The sequence below is a fragment of the Gorilla gorilla genome, chromosome X (assembly GCF_029281585.2).
Source record: "Gorilla gorilla gorilla isolate KB3781 chromosome X, NHGRI_mGorGor1-v2.1_pri, whole genome shotgun sequence".
In the NCBI taxonomy this organism is placed as follows: domain Eukaryota; kingdom Metazoa; phylum Chordata; class Mammalia; order Primates; family Hominidae; genus Gorilla; species Gorilla gorilla.
In genome coordinates, this window is record NC_073247.2 from 51,504,322 (window position 1) to 51,519,288 (window position 14,967).

The following is a 14,967-nucleotide window of genomic DNA, read 5'->3' on the forward strand; positions in this document are numbered from 1 at the left end:
AGAATCATACTTATCACTGAATTTTTCTTACAGATTATTGCAAATTTCTTCTTTCAATGGAAAGATGAATGCACTGAATGAAGTTAATAAGGTGATATCTAGTGTATCATACTATACCCATCGACATGGTAATCCTGAGGAGGAAGAGTGGCTCACAGCTGAACGAATGGCAGTGAGTCTTTCAATTCTTCTTTATAGGAATAAGAATCTACTTAAGACAAGAAATTAGAATAGCTCTAGCTAAAAAAAATTAGTAATAGTAACATTTTAAAGTAAACTGAAATTGGGAGGTGTTTTGATTGATTTATAACTCTGTTAATCCTGAGAACTTTTTGAAATAACATAGTTTATTATTTGGTAGTGATATGGGTAGCTTTAAAACATCTTTGATAAACTTAGTGATGAATGTGGCGTTTTGAAGTAATTATTAGTTTGTTGGAGAGTGGGAAGTTGGTTGAAATGGAGTAGGTAGAGTTGATCTAGAAAATGGATTGGGTAGTATCTAGTACCTTATAAAGTGGCCTATTGTTCATTTGACCATTTACAGTTAAACGTTTTAAAACAGGAAATAAAATTACTAGAATAAGATCTATACAAATTGTTTTATCACGATTTTGAGAATTTTATTTTGAAAGTCCTTATTTTGACATTGAAATTTTATGAAACTTTATGTACCATAGCTATTTTGTATTATATTGTTTTGAAATGAGTAAGTATGCCATTTAAGTTACAGTGCCAATATTTTTTGAATGTATTTGTGTAACAGTCCTGGGGAAACATCTGTAGGAGAACTGTCCTTGCCCTCAAGGAGCCCTCACTTAATAGGGGAGTTAGTGATTAGAGTGTGTTAAAATGCATGTGGAGACTGCTTAGATATTGCCCTGTGTTAGGGGGTCAGGTGGTAGACATCTGGTTTCATACATATGATATACGTATCTGCCTCATGGAAAGTCCAGCACAGAGCTATTCAAAGTGTGCTCTGAAGACTGGTGCTGGTTCTTGAACCAGTCCTAGATAGGACAGAAAATGGCATTAAGTGTTTAGAAACTTTCATTGCAGTTTGACATTGCGACATTTTTATTGTGTTTTACAAAAGTATCTGTGGCTCTGCAGTGGCTCACGCATGTAATCCCAGCACTTTGGGAGGCCGAGGAGAGATTGCTTGAGGCCAGGAGTTTAAGACCAGCCTGGGCAACAAAGCGAGACCCTGTCTCCATATTAAAAATATATGCATATATATGTAGAATAACATAAAAACAAATATCTGCAACAGATTAGACATTAAAAACTGGCTCTTTATCAGCTGAGACATGTACTTCTCTAGCACATTTTGGGCCTAACTACTTTTTATTCTCAGCTAAATACTGCAAAATCATATAGTGTGGATTACTCCCTGTTTGTATCATGAGTTAGCGCTTTATTCTGTTGCTATAGATTAAATGAATGCTAGTTGAGCAAGCTAGCACAGTGTTACAGAAAAACAGACTGTGGAAGCATATGACTTGATTCATATTCCAATTCTAGCATCTGTGAGCCTGTTTACATTTTGTAATAGAATAATGTATCTCTTACTAGGATTGTTTGGAAAATTAAAGAGATAATGGATAAGCAATAATAGTGCCTAGCACATGATAATTGTTAATAAATAAATGTAAAAAATAGAGTGCCTTTTTACCCAAGGTCAAAACATAATTCTGTGGCAAAATTGGGATAAAGAATCCAAGGATCCTAAAATTGGTCCTGTACTCACCCTACCATGGCGATTGTGTACTTAAATAATATTTTTCTGAGTAAATGCTGGAGTGTAGAATCTTCTTAATTTCAGTATTATTTATGGGAGCATTTCTGTATGTGCAAAATTGTTATAAAATTTCATAATTTTCCATTAAAGCAACACATAAGTATATTTTACCAGTATTATATTTTGTAAATGTGTTTTGAATTTCCTTATATTATTTAATAATAGTGTGAGCAATTAAGAAAAAATTGTTTTAATTTCTGCTTTCAAACACGTTTTTGAATTAACATTTAGGAATGGATACAGCAGAACAATATCTTATCCATAGTGTTGCGAGATAGTCTTCATCAGCCACAATATGTAGAAAAGTTAGAGAAGATTCTTCGTTTTGTCATCAAAGAAAAAGCTCTGACCTTACAGGATCTTGATAATATCTGGGCAGCACAGGTAAGGAATTTAAGATGATGGCTATTTAGTTTTTAAAATAAAGATACTAAAAACTGAAGAAATACAGTAGCTGTCATGAAATGGATGCAGGCTTGTATTGTTTGACTTTGAGAACGTTTAAATGCTTGTTACCCTGCCAGGAATCTTTTTGAAATAACCAATAATCTTTTAAAAAAAATATTCTTTTATCTGTATTTGATAAAGGTTGAGAATTTGTCAGTGGTTTTAAATAAAGATGCAAACAGTAAAATCATAAGGAATGTCTATTGAAAGAGAGTAAAGACATCTCTAATTGGTTTCTTCATAGATTTAATAGAAAGCAAAAACCTCCAGTGTCAAGAGAATTAAATCACTTGATTATTTATAAAGACCAGTAATAATTATTCCAGAGAATTTATAACTCTTCAGAAGGATTAGTAACCTTTTTAGTTTTTGAGTTGGAAACTACAACTGCTTCTATTATCTTAATGACAGTTTTCTAATCGTGGATTTCTTGGGAAGCATTATTGAGTTGTAGATTTTAAAGCTTTGTTTTTTTAGTCTATAAAAACCAAGAAAACAGCTTTGCCTTTGAGTGCTTAAGGTTCCAGTTTTGAAACAATATTGTTAGTGTGCCTTATTTTTGTATTTGCAATATTAAAATTGTCAAATTAAATAAATTGTATTAAAGGTTTGTATGAACCGCCCAAATACACATTAACTGTATTTATTATATCATGAAATTAAGTTGCCAGGTTTTAGATGGCAGTTCTAAAGCATTTTATAATGTTAGAATTTTTTTTTTTTTTTGAGATGGAGTTTTGCTCTGTTGCCCAGGCTGGAGTACAGTGGCTCGATACCGGCTCACTGCAACCTTGGCCTCCTGGGTTCAAGTGATTCTCCTGCCTCAGCCTCCCGAGTAGGTGGGATTATAGGCATTTGCCACTGCGCGGGCTGTGTTAGGAATTTTCTTGTGTTACATAGTTAAATGAAGGAGATAGGAGTACTTTATTAATTGTCAGCAAGCAGTATACACTACTTAATCTATTACTCAGATTCTAGTGCATTGTGATTTCGTTTTTGTTTTTCAATAGGCAGGGAAACATGAAGCCATTGTGAAGAATGTACATGATCTCCTGGCAAAATTGGCATGGGATTTTTCTCCTGAACAACTTGATCATCTTTTTGATTGTTTTAAGGTAATTGTTAACATAGCAAAATATTACCATTCTATTTCAAATAGAATTGATTAATTAGATCTGTGAATTACTTTTAGCCAATAAATACTTAAATAGAAATCCCATTAAACAGTCTGTGGTGTGAAGGAATTGGCCCATTGTTTTCTTTTCCAACAAGAACTTGATGTTCATTTTCTTAATAGCCCCCATAATGGAAACTCAGGCTATCACTTTTTCTTTCTTTCCCCTGGTAGTTTCTATTTTAGTTACAGGTTCAAGCAAATTGTAGGACTACAGGGAAGGATGATTGGCTGCAATAAACAGTAAGATGAAAGCAAGAGAATACCAATATCTTGGTATTCTGGGGTCATATGTACAAGCAAAATATGAGTTAATCAAAATGTAACTGATAAGGTAGCCCAAGAACTCCTCCTACAGTCATATCTGCATTGATGCCATCATGTTGGTTTTTGAGGCCATGTTTTGTAACATCTTTGATTAGTTGCCAGGGTTAGGTTTGTGAAAGCTCAAGTGGTTAGTGAATTTGTGGATTAAGAACATAACTTTTTGGCAGTTTGCACTAAGAGGTGTTCTGTTAACAAGTGGCATTAGATCAATAGGTCACCAAAGTTTCTTGTTAAAAATAATAATTATACTGACCAGTGGGAACATAAATTGCTATAGCCACTTTGGAAAATACTTGGTATTTCTGGTAAAGTTTAAGATTCTCATAACTCATCAGTTTGACTTCTGAATATACACTTGAGAAACTCATGCTTATGTACACCAGGATATGTGTTCAGCAACACTTGTTAGCAGAATTACTTGTAATAGTGAAAAAACCTGCTATGTAGGATAGATAAAACATAGAATAGATAAATTATGGAATGTTCATACAGTGCAGTATTTCACGGCAATGAAAGAGCAACTCAACCATATGGATGAGTCTAATAAACAGAAGGTTGAAGAAAGGAATAAAGCCACACAGTAATTAATACACCTTGATTACATTAATGTAAAGTTCCGAAATGGGCACAGCTGGTTTCTGGGATGTTACTCTTCGTGTATTATTTTCTACCTGGGTACTAGTTACACAGGTGTTCACATTGTGTACTGTAATAATGGTATATGCTCGTACTTTTCTAGATATGTATTTCACAGTAGAAGAAAAAAATACCATTTTTACTGGCTTCCATCACAGACATATTAAATCAGATCAGTAGGTACTGAAGCCCAAGAGTCTATATTTTAAGCAAGTTTCACAGATAAGTCTTAGGGACATTAAAGCTTTGATTTATGGAAAAATCACTGCCTTATGGAAAATTTTATTTTGAAGGGAACAAATTATTGAGTGAATCTTTTATGTGGTTTTTATATATTTTGTTTCTATACGTGTAAAAGCAAAACTTAAATACTTTTTCCATCCATTGAAGTATATCAAAGGCAGCTGAGGAAATAATAGAATTGGTCATCATGGGCACTGCAAAGATAAAGACTTCCGAAATGATGATACGTGACCAGTGATGCCTTTGATGAGAGAAGGAAAAAAAGGGGTTGTTGTTATATCTGCTGTATCCCCCCTCTTCTCAGGATAGTCTAAATACAATAATGGTCTGAATGTAATAATAACTCTTCATGTTCTTCCCCCTTTGGCTTAACATATGTTTATTGAGCACTTGTCATTTGGTAACAAGCACTTTTTTTCCAAGGTGTTGGTAAATCTGGCAATTCTTATGGAGTGTTGAAAGTTTCTGCTAAAGATGATTTTGAAAGGAAGCAATGAAGTCTGAGTCACCTTGTGGTTCTTTGCAGATTGCAACCAAATGATTCCAACCTTCTGGGTTAGACTTTGCTTTATGTACTTGGCCTAGAGCCTAGTTTTTAAACATTTGAGTTCTAAGTAAGTTTCATATCTTTGCCAGCACTTGTTCTTGTCAGAGTTCTGAATTTTTGACAATCTTCTTGGTGTTTGAAATGTTACCTCATTGTGCTTGTGCTTTTAGTTTTTATATCCCTTGATCAATAATGAGATTGAGTATCTTTCTGTATATTTTTTGAGCTATTTGCCTTTTTTTTTTTTTTTTTGGTGAATGCCTGTTCAAGTCTTTTGCCTGTTCCCCCCCTCCCCCCACCGTGGCATTATTTGTATTTTTTTTGGATTGTAGTTCTTGATATATTTTGAATGCTAATCCGTGTCAGTTCAACAGTTACAAATAATTTCTCCCAGTTTGGTTATCTTTTTCACTCACTCAATGGTTGTACTGGTTGAACAGATGTTCTTAATTTCTCCTTTTCATGTAGTTTGTATGTCTAAAAGATGAGTACATGAAAAAATTCACGATACCATTATCTACCTAAAAAACAATAATTCCTTAATATCATAAAATAGTTTTAAAACTTCCAGTTGTCTTAGATCATACATCTTCATTTTAGAAGTGAGTTTTAATCAGGATCCTGGTGCAGTCCATGTGTATGTCTTTTAAGTCTCTTTGAAACTAGCTTTCTTCTTTTTTACTTCCCTTGCAATTTATTTGTTGAAGAAACTGGATCGTTTGTTGCCTTGGTGTCTGTCAATAGTTTTGATACGGAAGGTTTTTTTTTTTTTTTTTAATTTTACTAGAGCATATCTCAAGTGGTGGTGTGCTTTTCATTGAGGAGGAATACCTAGTTGTCTCTCTTTTTATAATGTTAGCCAGAGGTTTTTAATTGTAATCTGATATTTTAGTCTTACATTTTTAGCAGTTGTCATATTCCTTTTGTTATTTTGTGTAGGCTGGAAGGAAATAAAAACAGGCATTCACATCATCTTTGAAGACGTACCATATTAATAATTCCATTGAACTAATCTTCTCTCATTAACTTAATCGTTCTTTTTTTTTTTTTTGGAGACAGAGTCTCACTCTGTCACCCAGACTGGAGTGCAGTGGCGCGATCCCAGCTCACTGCATCCTCCACTTCCTGGGTTCAAGCAATTCTCCTGCCTCAGCCTCCCAAGTAGCTGGGATTACAGGCATGTGGCACCACGCCCAGCTAATTTTGTATATTTAGTAGAGATGGGGTTTCACCGTGTTAGCCAGGCTGATCTTGAACTCCCGACCTCAGGTGAACTACCTGCCTGGGTCTCCCAAAGTGCTGGGATTATAGGCGTGAGCCACCGTGCCCGGTCAGCTTAATCGTCCTTCTGCTGTTTGACGTTAAGTTCGTTTCAGTTTATTTTCTAATAAACACTGATCAGCAACTTAGTGCATTTGCTGCTGCTATAACAGAACACCACAGACTGGGTAATTTATAAAGAACAGAATTTTATTTGGCTTATGGTTCTGGAGGTTGGGAAGTACAAGAGGCATGGTGCCAGCTTAACCGTGAGTTTTGGGGGGGACATTCAAACCATAGCAATAACTTTACTCATAAAACTTTTCCCATATTGCTTAGCAGCATCCCTGGTCTCTACTCACTAAATGCCATTAGTACCCTGCCCTTCCCCAAGCATGATAACCATGTTGTATTATAATACCATTTTAGAGGTTTTAAAAAAATGTATTTTAGAGTTTTTAATTGGGTGTCTTCTAAATTGAAATAGTGTATCATTTATTTTTCTTTTTTGGAATTTAACTCTACCCTATTAAAAAAATACCAGGCTAACTATATTTTCAGATCTCACTTGAATAGTTCTGTGCTTAGCTATGTTGCTTTTGATGAATTTGAATATAGTTAACCTGGTGACAATTTATGAAGTGGTGACTAAATATGTGTTGTTTTCATGTCACTTAATTTTTTTCTAGGCCAGTTGGACAAATGCGAGTAAAAAGCAACGTGAAAAGCTACTTGAGCTGATACGTCGTCTTGCAGAAGATGATAAAGATGGTGTGATGGCACACAAAGTGTTGAACCTTCTGTGGAATCTGGCTCACAGTGATGATGTGCCTGTAGATATCATGGACCTGGCTCTCAGTGCCCACATAAAAATACTAGATTACAGTTGCTCCCAGGTAAGAGTGTACTGCTTTGCTCACTTTTTGTGACTTTTCCCGTTCAGTTAGGTTGGCTTAGTTACAGGATAGTTCTGTTACTCTGACATTGTTAGTTTTTAAATGATCTTCCGGAGTTGACTTTTTTTGTTCATTAGTCTGCTTTCCTTAGGATCTGTACATCAAGGTTTTGTGACTCATCTGAAAAGCATTTTAGTCTCCTTGGGAGAAAGTATAAACAGAACAGATTATACAGTGGTGGCATTATCAAGTGTATGGTTCTGAAATGCCAGTTTCGAATAGAATTTGAATATTAAAGCTGATAGGGACTTCAGAGGGAAGAGAAATTAGGTTTTCTTTGCTCATAGGGAAGTTAAGAAAAATTAATAGAATTTCCTAACCATTAAAACATTTAGTGCCTCCACAGTGAGCAAATCACACAGTTTCCCTACATTCTAATTTGTGGCATGTGTATTTTTTAACACATGGTAAAGTGAACATTGCTGAGTAATTTCTCACATGTTAATAAAACTATTTGTTACACTGATGAACTGGTATTTAGGTAAGAGCCAAGAAAAGCTCAGGAAGGTGTATTAATGTAGATACTACTCAGGTTTTGACTATGTTTACTTGTGACAGTTCGGTAAGTATTTATTCAGCAAATTAAATAGTAATAAGGGCCTTGAGTATAAATTATTTCATTAAACCAAGGGTCCTTCTGAGGAGTCTTGAAATCAGAGCAGTACATTTGCTATCAGGGCTTTTAACTAGTAACTTCTCTTTTAAATATCTATTAGTATCAGTGCCTGGCATAGTGATGTACACATTCATTCATGAATAGTTACTGAGTTTCACTGAATTTAGTAGACTGTTGCCTTTTTTCAACTTCAACTTTCATTTATTGTTTGGGAAAAAATTTTTAAAAGTCATTTTCCAACTGTCACCTTTTCCCTTCTGCTTGCCAAAACTGTTGTCAAAGTGTACATTTGATCATAAATGTTTTCATGGCCTTAAAAATGTACACACTATTAAACCCAGCAATTCTACTTAGAGAAATTTCTTCTCAGAAATAGTGAAAAAGGATACAAAGAGGTACCCACAAGGACATTCATTAGTGTTTATGGACATGAACATGTGGAAGCCTCCTGAATAATTACTTTTTTTTTTTTTTTTTTTTTGAGACGGAGTCTCGTTCTGTCGCCCAGGCTGGAGTACAGTGGCGCAATCTCAGCTCACTGCAACCTCCGCCTCCCAGGTTCAAGCGATTCTCCTGCCTCGGCCTCCCCAGTAGCTGGGATTACAGATGCGTGCCACCACACCCAGCTAATTGTTTTGTACTTTTAGTAGAGACTGGGTTTCACCATGTTGGCCAGGCTGGTCTCGAACTCCTGACCTCAAGTGATCCACCCGCCTCGGCCTCCCAAAGTGGTGGGATTACAGGCATGAGCCACAGCTCCCAGCCGTGAATAATTACTAATAGTTTATACAAGGTTCGATTATGGTGCCATTAAAAGGATTAATATCACTTAAGAGTATGATTCTAATTTTGCTGCCAAAAAAGGAATATCTGTGTATTACAAAATAACCCCAAACTTGAGGGGTTTCAGGAAAAAAACAAAAACAAAAAACTCCACAAAATTGTTTTCCTTTCCCTGTACGCAAAAGTAAAACAATCCGAGCTTACGAAATTGTTAGGCACACAAACTTGCAGTTCTGATTACTATTGACTTTAGGGGAAGAGGTGAAGTAACTAAGGTTTGAGAAGTAAAATACCATAATTGAAATAATTTTGAGTTTATAACATTTTTAATTTTTAACAGTTTATATCTGCCTCTGTCCTTTTTCTCTCCTTGTACGTGTGTTTCTTTATTTTGATTTTGGTGATTATTTTTAAATGTAGTTGTCATTCTATTTATTTTCTTAGTCAAATATACATTTTTTTGTGTTCTTCACTGTACTAAAAGATGGCCCATTTAGAGTAAGTCAGGGTCTTGTTATATATTAATTCTGGATTTTATGATACGGTAGAATCTCTTAAAATACTGGCTAAATACCTACCCTCTGGCAAACTTGGAAAATCAAACTTTCTGTCAGTGTGCCTAATACTTAGGATCTGTAGTGTGTACAGATATATTTCAGTCCATATAATACAAAGCTTTTATAACAGTGCTGGGCTTTTTGGAGTTCTGGTAGTAAGTGTGAAATAAAAACAAAGCTTTTATTATTTAAATTAAACTCTTTACTGTAATTACAACATGATGCTTGTATTGCTAATCTTAAAAGAAAAGCTTTTATTTTATAATTCTCAAAATAATTTGAAAATAAAATTCTCCTGAGTATTGATCTATTTAAAACATTGAAATCATTTGTTTAAGGACCGTGATACACAAAAGATCCAATGGATAGATCGCTTTATAGAAGAACTTCGCACAAATGACAAATGGGTTATTCCCGCACTGAAACAAATTAGAGAAATTTGTAGTTTGTTTGGTGAAGCGCCTCAAAATTTGAGGTAAGACTTTTTAACATAGAAAATTTCAATACTTAAAATTTATGTACTTTATTGAAAAGAAACAGCATATTGGCTGGCAAATGCAAATTTTTAAATTAGTGGAGTGAGAAGAGGCTATATAAGAAGTGTTTGGAACAAAAGAATTCTTTATTATATCTACCTCCTTTTTTTTATTAATGAGGAAGTAAGCCACAGTTAAGTGATAAATCTCAGAATCAAGATAATATTGCCTTTGGGTGCTTGGTTCAGAATTATTATTATATACATACTATATTTCCAGCAAGTATGCCAAGAAGTTTCATAGCATGTCTTTAAAGATGGATTAGACCACAAGAACATTTAAATTGATGAAACATGACAAGATACAGCTTCATAATTTTTAAACATTTATTTTAGCTAAATTTCTTTTTAATAGCTGTCTTTATACTATCTTAGGTGTCAAATTCTGGTTACTGAAATAATTTGTCCTATTTTCTGGTAATACAGTTGGAACTGATAACATGAAAAGGAAAAATAATGTGAAGAGAAAGAGAGCAGGGTGCAGTAGAAGGAATATTCACAGTGGAGTCAGGATTCCTAGGTGTGAATCTTGTGTCAAACCAGTAATTTAGTCTTGTAAAAATTCTGTAAAGAATCATGTTTGGCCCGGTGCGATGGCTCACCCCTATAATCCCAGAACTTTGGGAGGCCGAGGAGGGCGGATCACCTGAGGCCAGGAGTTCGAGACCAGCCTGGCCAACATGGCGAAACCCCGTCTCTACTGAAAATACAAAAATTAGCTGGGCGTGGTGGCATGCGCCTGTAGTCCCAGCTACTTGGGAAGCTGAGGCACTAGAATCGCTTGAGCCCGGGAGGCAGAGGTTGCGGTGAGCTGAGATTGCAGCACTGCATTCCAGCTTGAGCAACAGAGTGAGACTGTCTCAAAACAAAAACAAAACAAAACCAAAAAACATGTTTTCTTTATATGTAAGATTAAATGATTGCCAGGATCCTTTAGAGCTCTAGATTACTATGATTATACCTCAGACAGAAATAGAAAAGGTCATGTATATGTCTTTATTTAAACAGTTGAACTTTGTCTCACTTTTTTCCCTAAGGCTAGAAAAAATTAGCAAATTGGAAAAGCTATAGAGATAAACACTGTAAGAAATTGAGACATATATCTCGTTAACAATAATATTTATTTGAGGGGCATATTTTGAGTATGTTTGGCTCATCGTACATATTTCGGCCTTTCTCAAATGAATGCATTTATCTTTCGAAGTAGACTCAGTAGTTCACATACTCTCCCAAGAACAGTGGCCTTGTCGCCCCTAAAATAGTAGTAATGGATGTGAAAGTTGATTGGTTTCAGTGAAGGTAGCAAAACAGATTAGGGTTTCAATGAAGATAGCAAAACAGATTAGTCTTTGTGGTGACACCTGTGGGCAAACTAGGCTACAGACAGTGTCCCAGGATGTTTTCTTAAATAGCTAATAAGAAGAAAATGCTAAGAGCATTTTCTTTGATTGAATTCTTCCTTACAACTGTAGCATGATCTTTGTGATGCTAGTCTTGCAAAAAATGTTTCTATTTTATAATTTTGGGAATAATTACATAACATAAGTGCTTTGGTACAATTATAGTATAGACATTAGTCATTGAGGTATACTCCCATTTGGTGAAGTTGGAGAATAGTGATGGATGCTTTTTGTGTAAAATAATAATGTAATAAATGTCTTATCTTTTGAAGAGTTTAAGTTGGTTGTGATATTTTCATTAAAAGAAGTAAATGTACAAAAGTATAATTTTTAAGTTTTTACATCAGTAGCTAAGAATTTAGATAGTACGAACTCTTCTGGTTACAACAGAGTTTAATTGCCTAATTATATTGTTAAGTTCTTCTCGTTTCAGTCAAACTCAGCGAAGTCCCCATGTGTTTTATCGCCATGACTTAATCAATCAACTTCAACACAATCATGCCCTAGTTACTTTGGTAGCAGAAAACCTTGCAACTTACATGGAAAGCATGAGACTATATGCTAGAGGTATGTATTGTAAGCTAAAATAAACTATGGGAAATAGCAGTGACCTTTTTTTGCATTAATTACCTTAGAAATATAAATCATGTTCCTTTATGGATTTAAGATCCACTATTACTCCCAACTCTTAGACATCCTAAACTCTAGGCCAGCAGTTTAAGAGTCTTCACTAAGTGCTTGCCTTCCCCCATTCTCTTTGTTAAATAGATTTTTGTTCTCTGCTTTGCGAGCTCTGCCTGCCTTTTTTACGATTGATCGCTACCTTCTTAGGAATGTACTTGGCTCATTTTCAACCTTTATGTCGTTTACCACCACCTTTAGCTTTTTAAAAAGGAAACTTGTTTTGTCTAAGTCTGTTCTTACTTTATAGTTCTTTTATAATGCCAAGCCTATGTTTTGTAAGTGCTTCAAGACTCCATGAATTTAAAAAACATAAGAGTAGAGATGAGAGGCTGGCTATAAGAATCTAGATGTTTACATTGGCATTCAAAGTGTGAAATTGTTTGAACATGTTTAGGATAAAGTTTCCTGTGATTTCAACAGATCCTGATTGTAAGTCTTAGCCTGCCACGTGTGGAGCCCTGTGTCAGTGCTCTTTTGCCCTTTGACAGTTATGTCAGTCTGTGTGTGCAAGAGTAGGGATGGCTTCTCAGTATATACTGTTCCTCTTCTGTCTTATGACAAATTCATACCCCTTTCCCCACTGATACTTTGTTGTTTCAAGTTTGTTTCCAGAGCAGTATGTAAGAAAATACTGTATTACGAATGTTAGTTATAGAGTTAAACATACTGATTACTCAACTTACCATTCATTTAACATGTTATGTAGGATCTGCAGAAGCCCATAGTGTATGTTAAAAATGAGAATATTTATAATACTCATTATTTGAGGAGTAGGCTTTTGACATTATTGAATAAAATCCCCTGGTGCTTAAGAATTACCAGATTTTTGCTTAATACTTATGTACATTTCCCAATGAAATTCAGATAAACATAAAAATTAAGCAACTCTTCTGATACTCCCAGTGATAGTGTTGACTCTTTATTCTTCCATTTATCCCCTCAGGGCCAATAGATTGTTAGAGCTAGACAAGCAATCTAAATGTTAGGCAGCTGATGAGCAACAGACAGTGATCTTAGCATTTTAGTCTTAGGTTCCTTCTAAGCAGTGTAATAGAACGATCAAGGCAATACAACCATGTGATTTATGTTCTATACCAAAGGTACTCAAAATCAGTGACATAAAAAAGAGGTTTATGTGTAGTATACCCAAGCATTTGGGTTTAGTGTATTATGATTATAATCTCTTCCTGGTGGTACAAAGGCCTCATGGTTGCCAAGGAGGGCCTTCCCCCAGAGTGGAGCCATATAATTCATATGTGCTTTAATGCTCATTTTTATTTACTTCATTTGCATGTGGTGTTTAATTTCATTGTCAGAGGTCAGGAACCCGGCTGTCTCACTAGGGTTTTTTCTGCTACATTTTAGTACAATTCTACTTGAGTTACCGCCTCATCTCAACTTCGTTATCACAGGAATGATTACATTCTTCAGTTTTTCCTCCTTATGTTGTCTGTATATCTGCAAACTGAGAAATGTGAGTCTGCATAGTTGCCTAGGTCTGAAACATGACCCAAACATATTAGCTGTATGACTGCGGGCAGGTTATTTATGCTAGAATAATGTCTGGCACATAGTAAATTCCCCTCTGAATTTTAACATCATACCTTTTTTTCTCCTAACCTTGGTACCTTTTCTTCTTCCAATTTATTACACTACTCTTGATTAATACTGATGAGTCTGGAGATACTTAAATATGGGGGTGGGGGCAAATAATTTTTAAAACTAGTAAAATTCTTCTATTAAACTTTTTACAACGTTAAATCACTTCTGTGGTAACATCCACTAACATTTCTAAATTTGCAATTCTAAAGTAAATTATGGTTTTTGCCTCTGTAATAAAAGTGATAGACAAATCCCATTAGCTATGAGGCATTAGGTTACTTGGCATGATAACATCAGGCTTCCATAGTTTACTGATATTCTCAATTTCTGATAACCATTTTACCAATGGTTTGTGCTGCCTGTATTTTATCTTCACTAGCATCTTTAGCTTTTGGGGAAAAAACATTTCCTCAGTAAGCATGATCAGCTGATTTTACCTCCTATAAACATTATTTAGATAAAAGAATGAACTTAGTAAAATTCTCTACAGTATTTACTCATGTTCTCACTACAAGTGTTTTCATACACTGGTACTTAAATTATTCTTTAAAAGTTTTTCATATGCATACAATGAAGTATAAACCACCTTTTAGTTTTCACTCAAGTTTTAATTCATTGGTAGAATAGTCATTCTACTGACTTCAATACTTACCGAAAGTTTAATTTACCATTTTTTCTTGTTTCTGGATAGAGTTGGATGACCCAACTTCACTGTAGGTCAGATTTTTGCACTCTGTTTTCTTAGGACTGCTACCTTCTGTTACTTCTTCCCGGTCTTTTCCATCCAACAGTAACAGTTTTTAGGAACGTTTTCCACACAAAAAGATTGCTTTATGAGTGTCATTCACCAACAGTGCTATGTTAGGATGCAGATCCTGTGCTAGATTTTCTCAGTTTGGACTCATTCCTATACATCAACTATGAAGTACTATTAAGTCTGTGTGACTTCTCTGTGGTTTAAAAATAATTAAATATTATCCATTTTGTGAACAATTTATACCTTCTTGGAGAAACGGCTGTTTCCAGGCCTGGAATAGGGAAAGTACCACATGATCCTTGACCATCCTATTCCAGAAAGTAAGAAAGTGCTCAACGATCATGTTGACATGTCAAAAGGACACAGGAGTTGGCTTTCACTGGCCATAATTAGGTCAAAATTAGTAATGAAAATAAAATATGAAAATACTCATGTAGACAAAAATGCCAACTAACAAATAAAGAGTATATGATGAAAATAAACCCAAGGGGGTGAGGATTTTCACGTCTGGGATGGCAGAATAAAATGTTCAGCAGACCTTAACAAAACAACCATTTAACCGGAGAAAAATATAAACAATAGTCATTTAGAGTACCTGAAAATTGTCCTAAGGGAGTATAGCAAATGGGAAAACACTCAAGA

General features: G+C 34.9%; 1 protein-coding gene across 8 annotated transcripts in view; it reads left to right on the top strand.

The window, feature by feature from the left end:
• The window catches only part of USP9X (ubiquitin specific peptidase 9 X-linked), a 147,406-nt gene that overhangs the window by 56,667 nt on the left and 75,772 nt on the right, over positions 1–14,967 (top strand). For 4 of the 8 annotated variants that reach the window (XM_019019262.4, XM_055376430.2, XM_019019261.4 and 1 more), the window contains exons 9-14: positions 34–172; positions 2,033–2,185; positions 3,259–3,363; positions 7,125–7,331; positions 9,686–9,822; positions 11,701–11,849. In XM_019019262.4, the coding sequence (XP_018874807.2) occupies positions 34–172; positions 2,033–2,185; positions 3,259–3,363; positions 7,125–7,331; positions 9,686–9,822; positions 11,701–11,849 (890 nt within the window). The remainder of the gene's footprint in view (positions 1–33; positions 173–2,032; positions 2,186–3,258; positions 3,364–7,124; positions 7,332–9,685; positions 9,823–11,700; positions 11,850–14,967) is intronic. The other 4 variants (XM_055376429.2, XM_055376431.2, XM_004064019.5 and 1 more) reach the window with 1 other exon arrangement.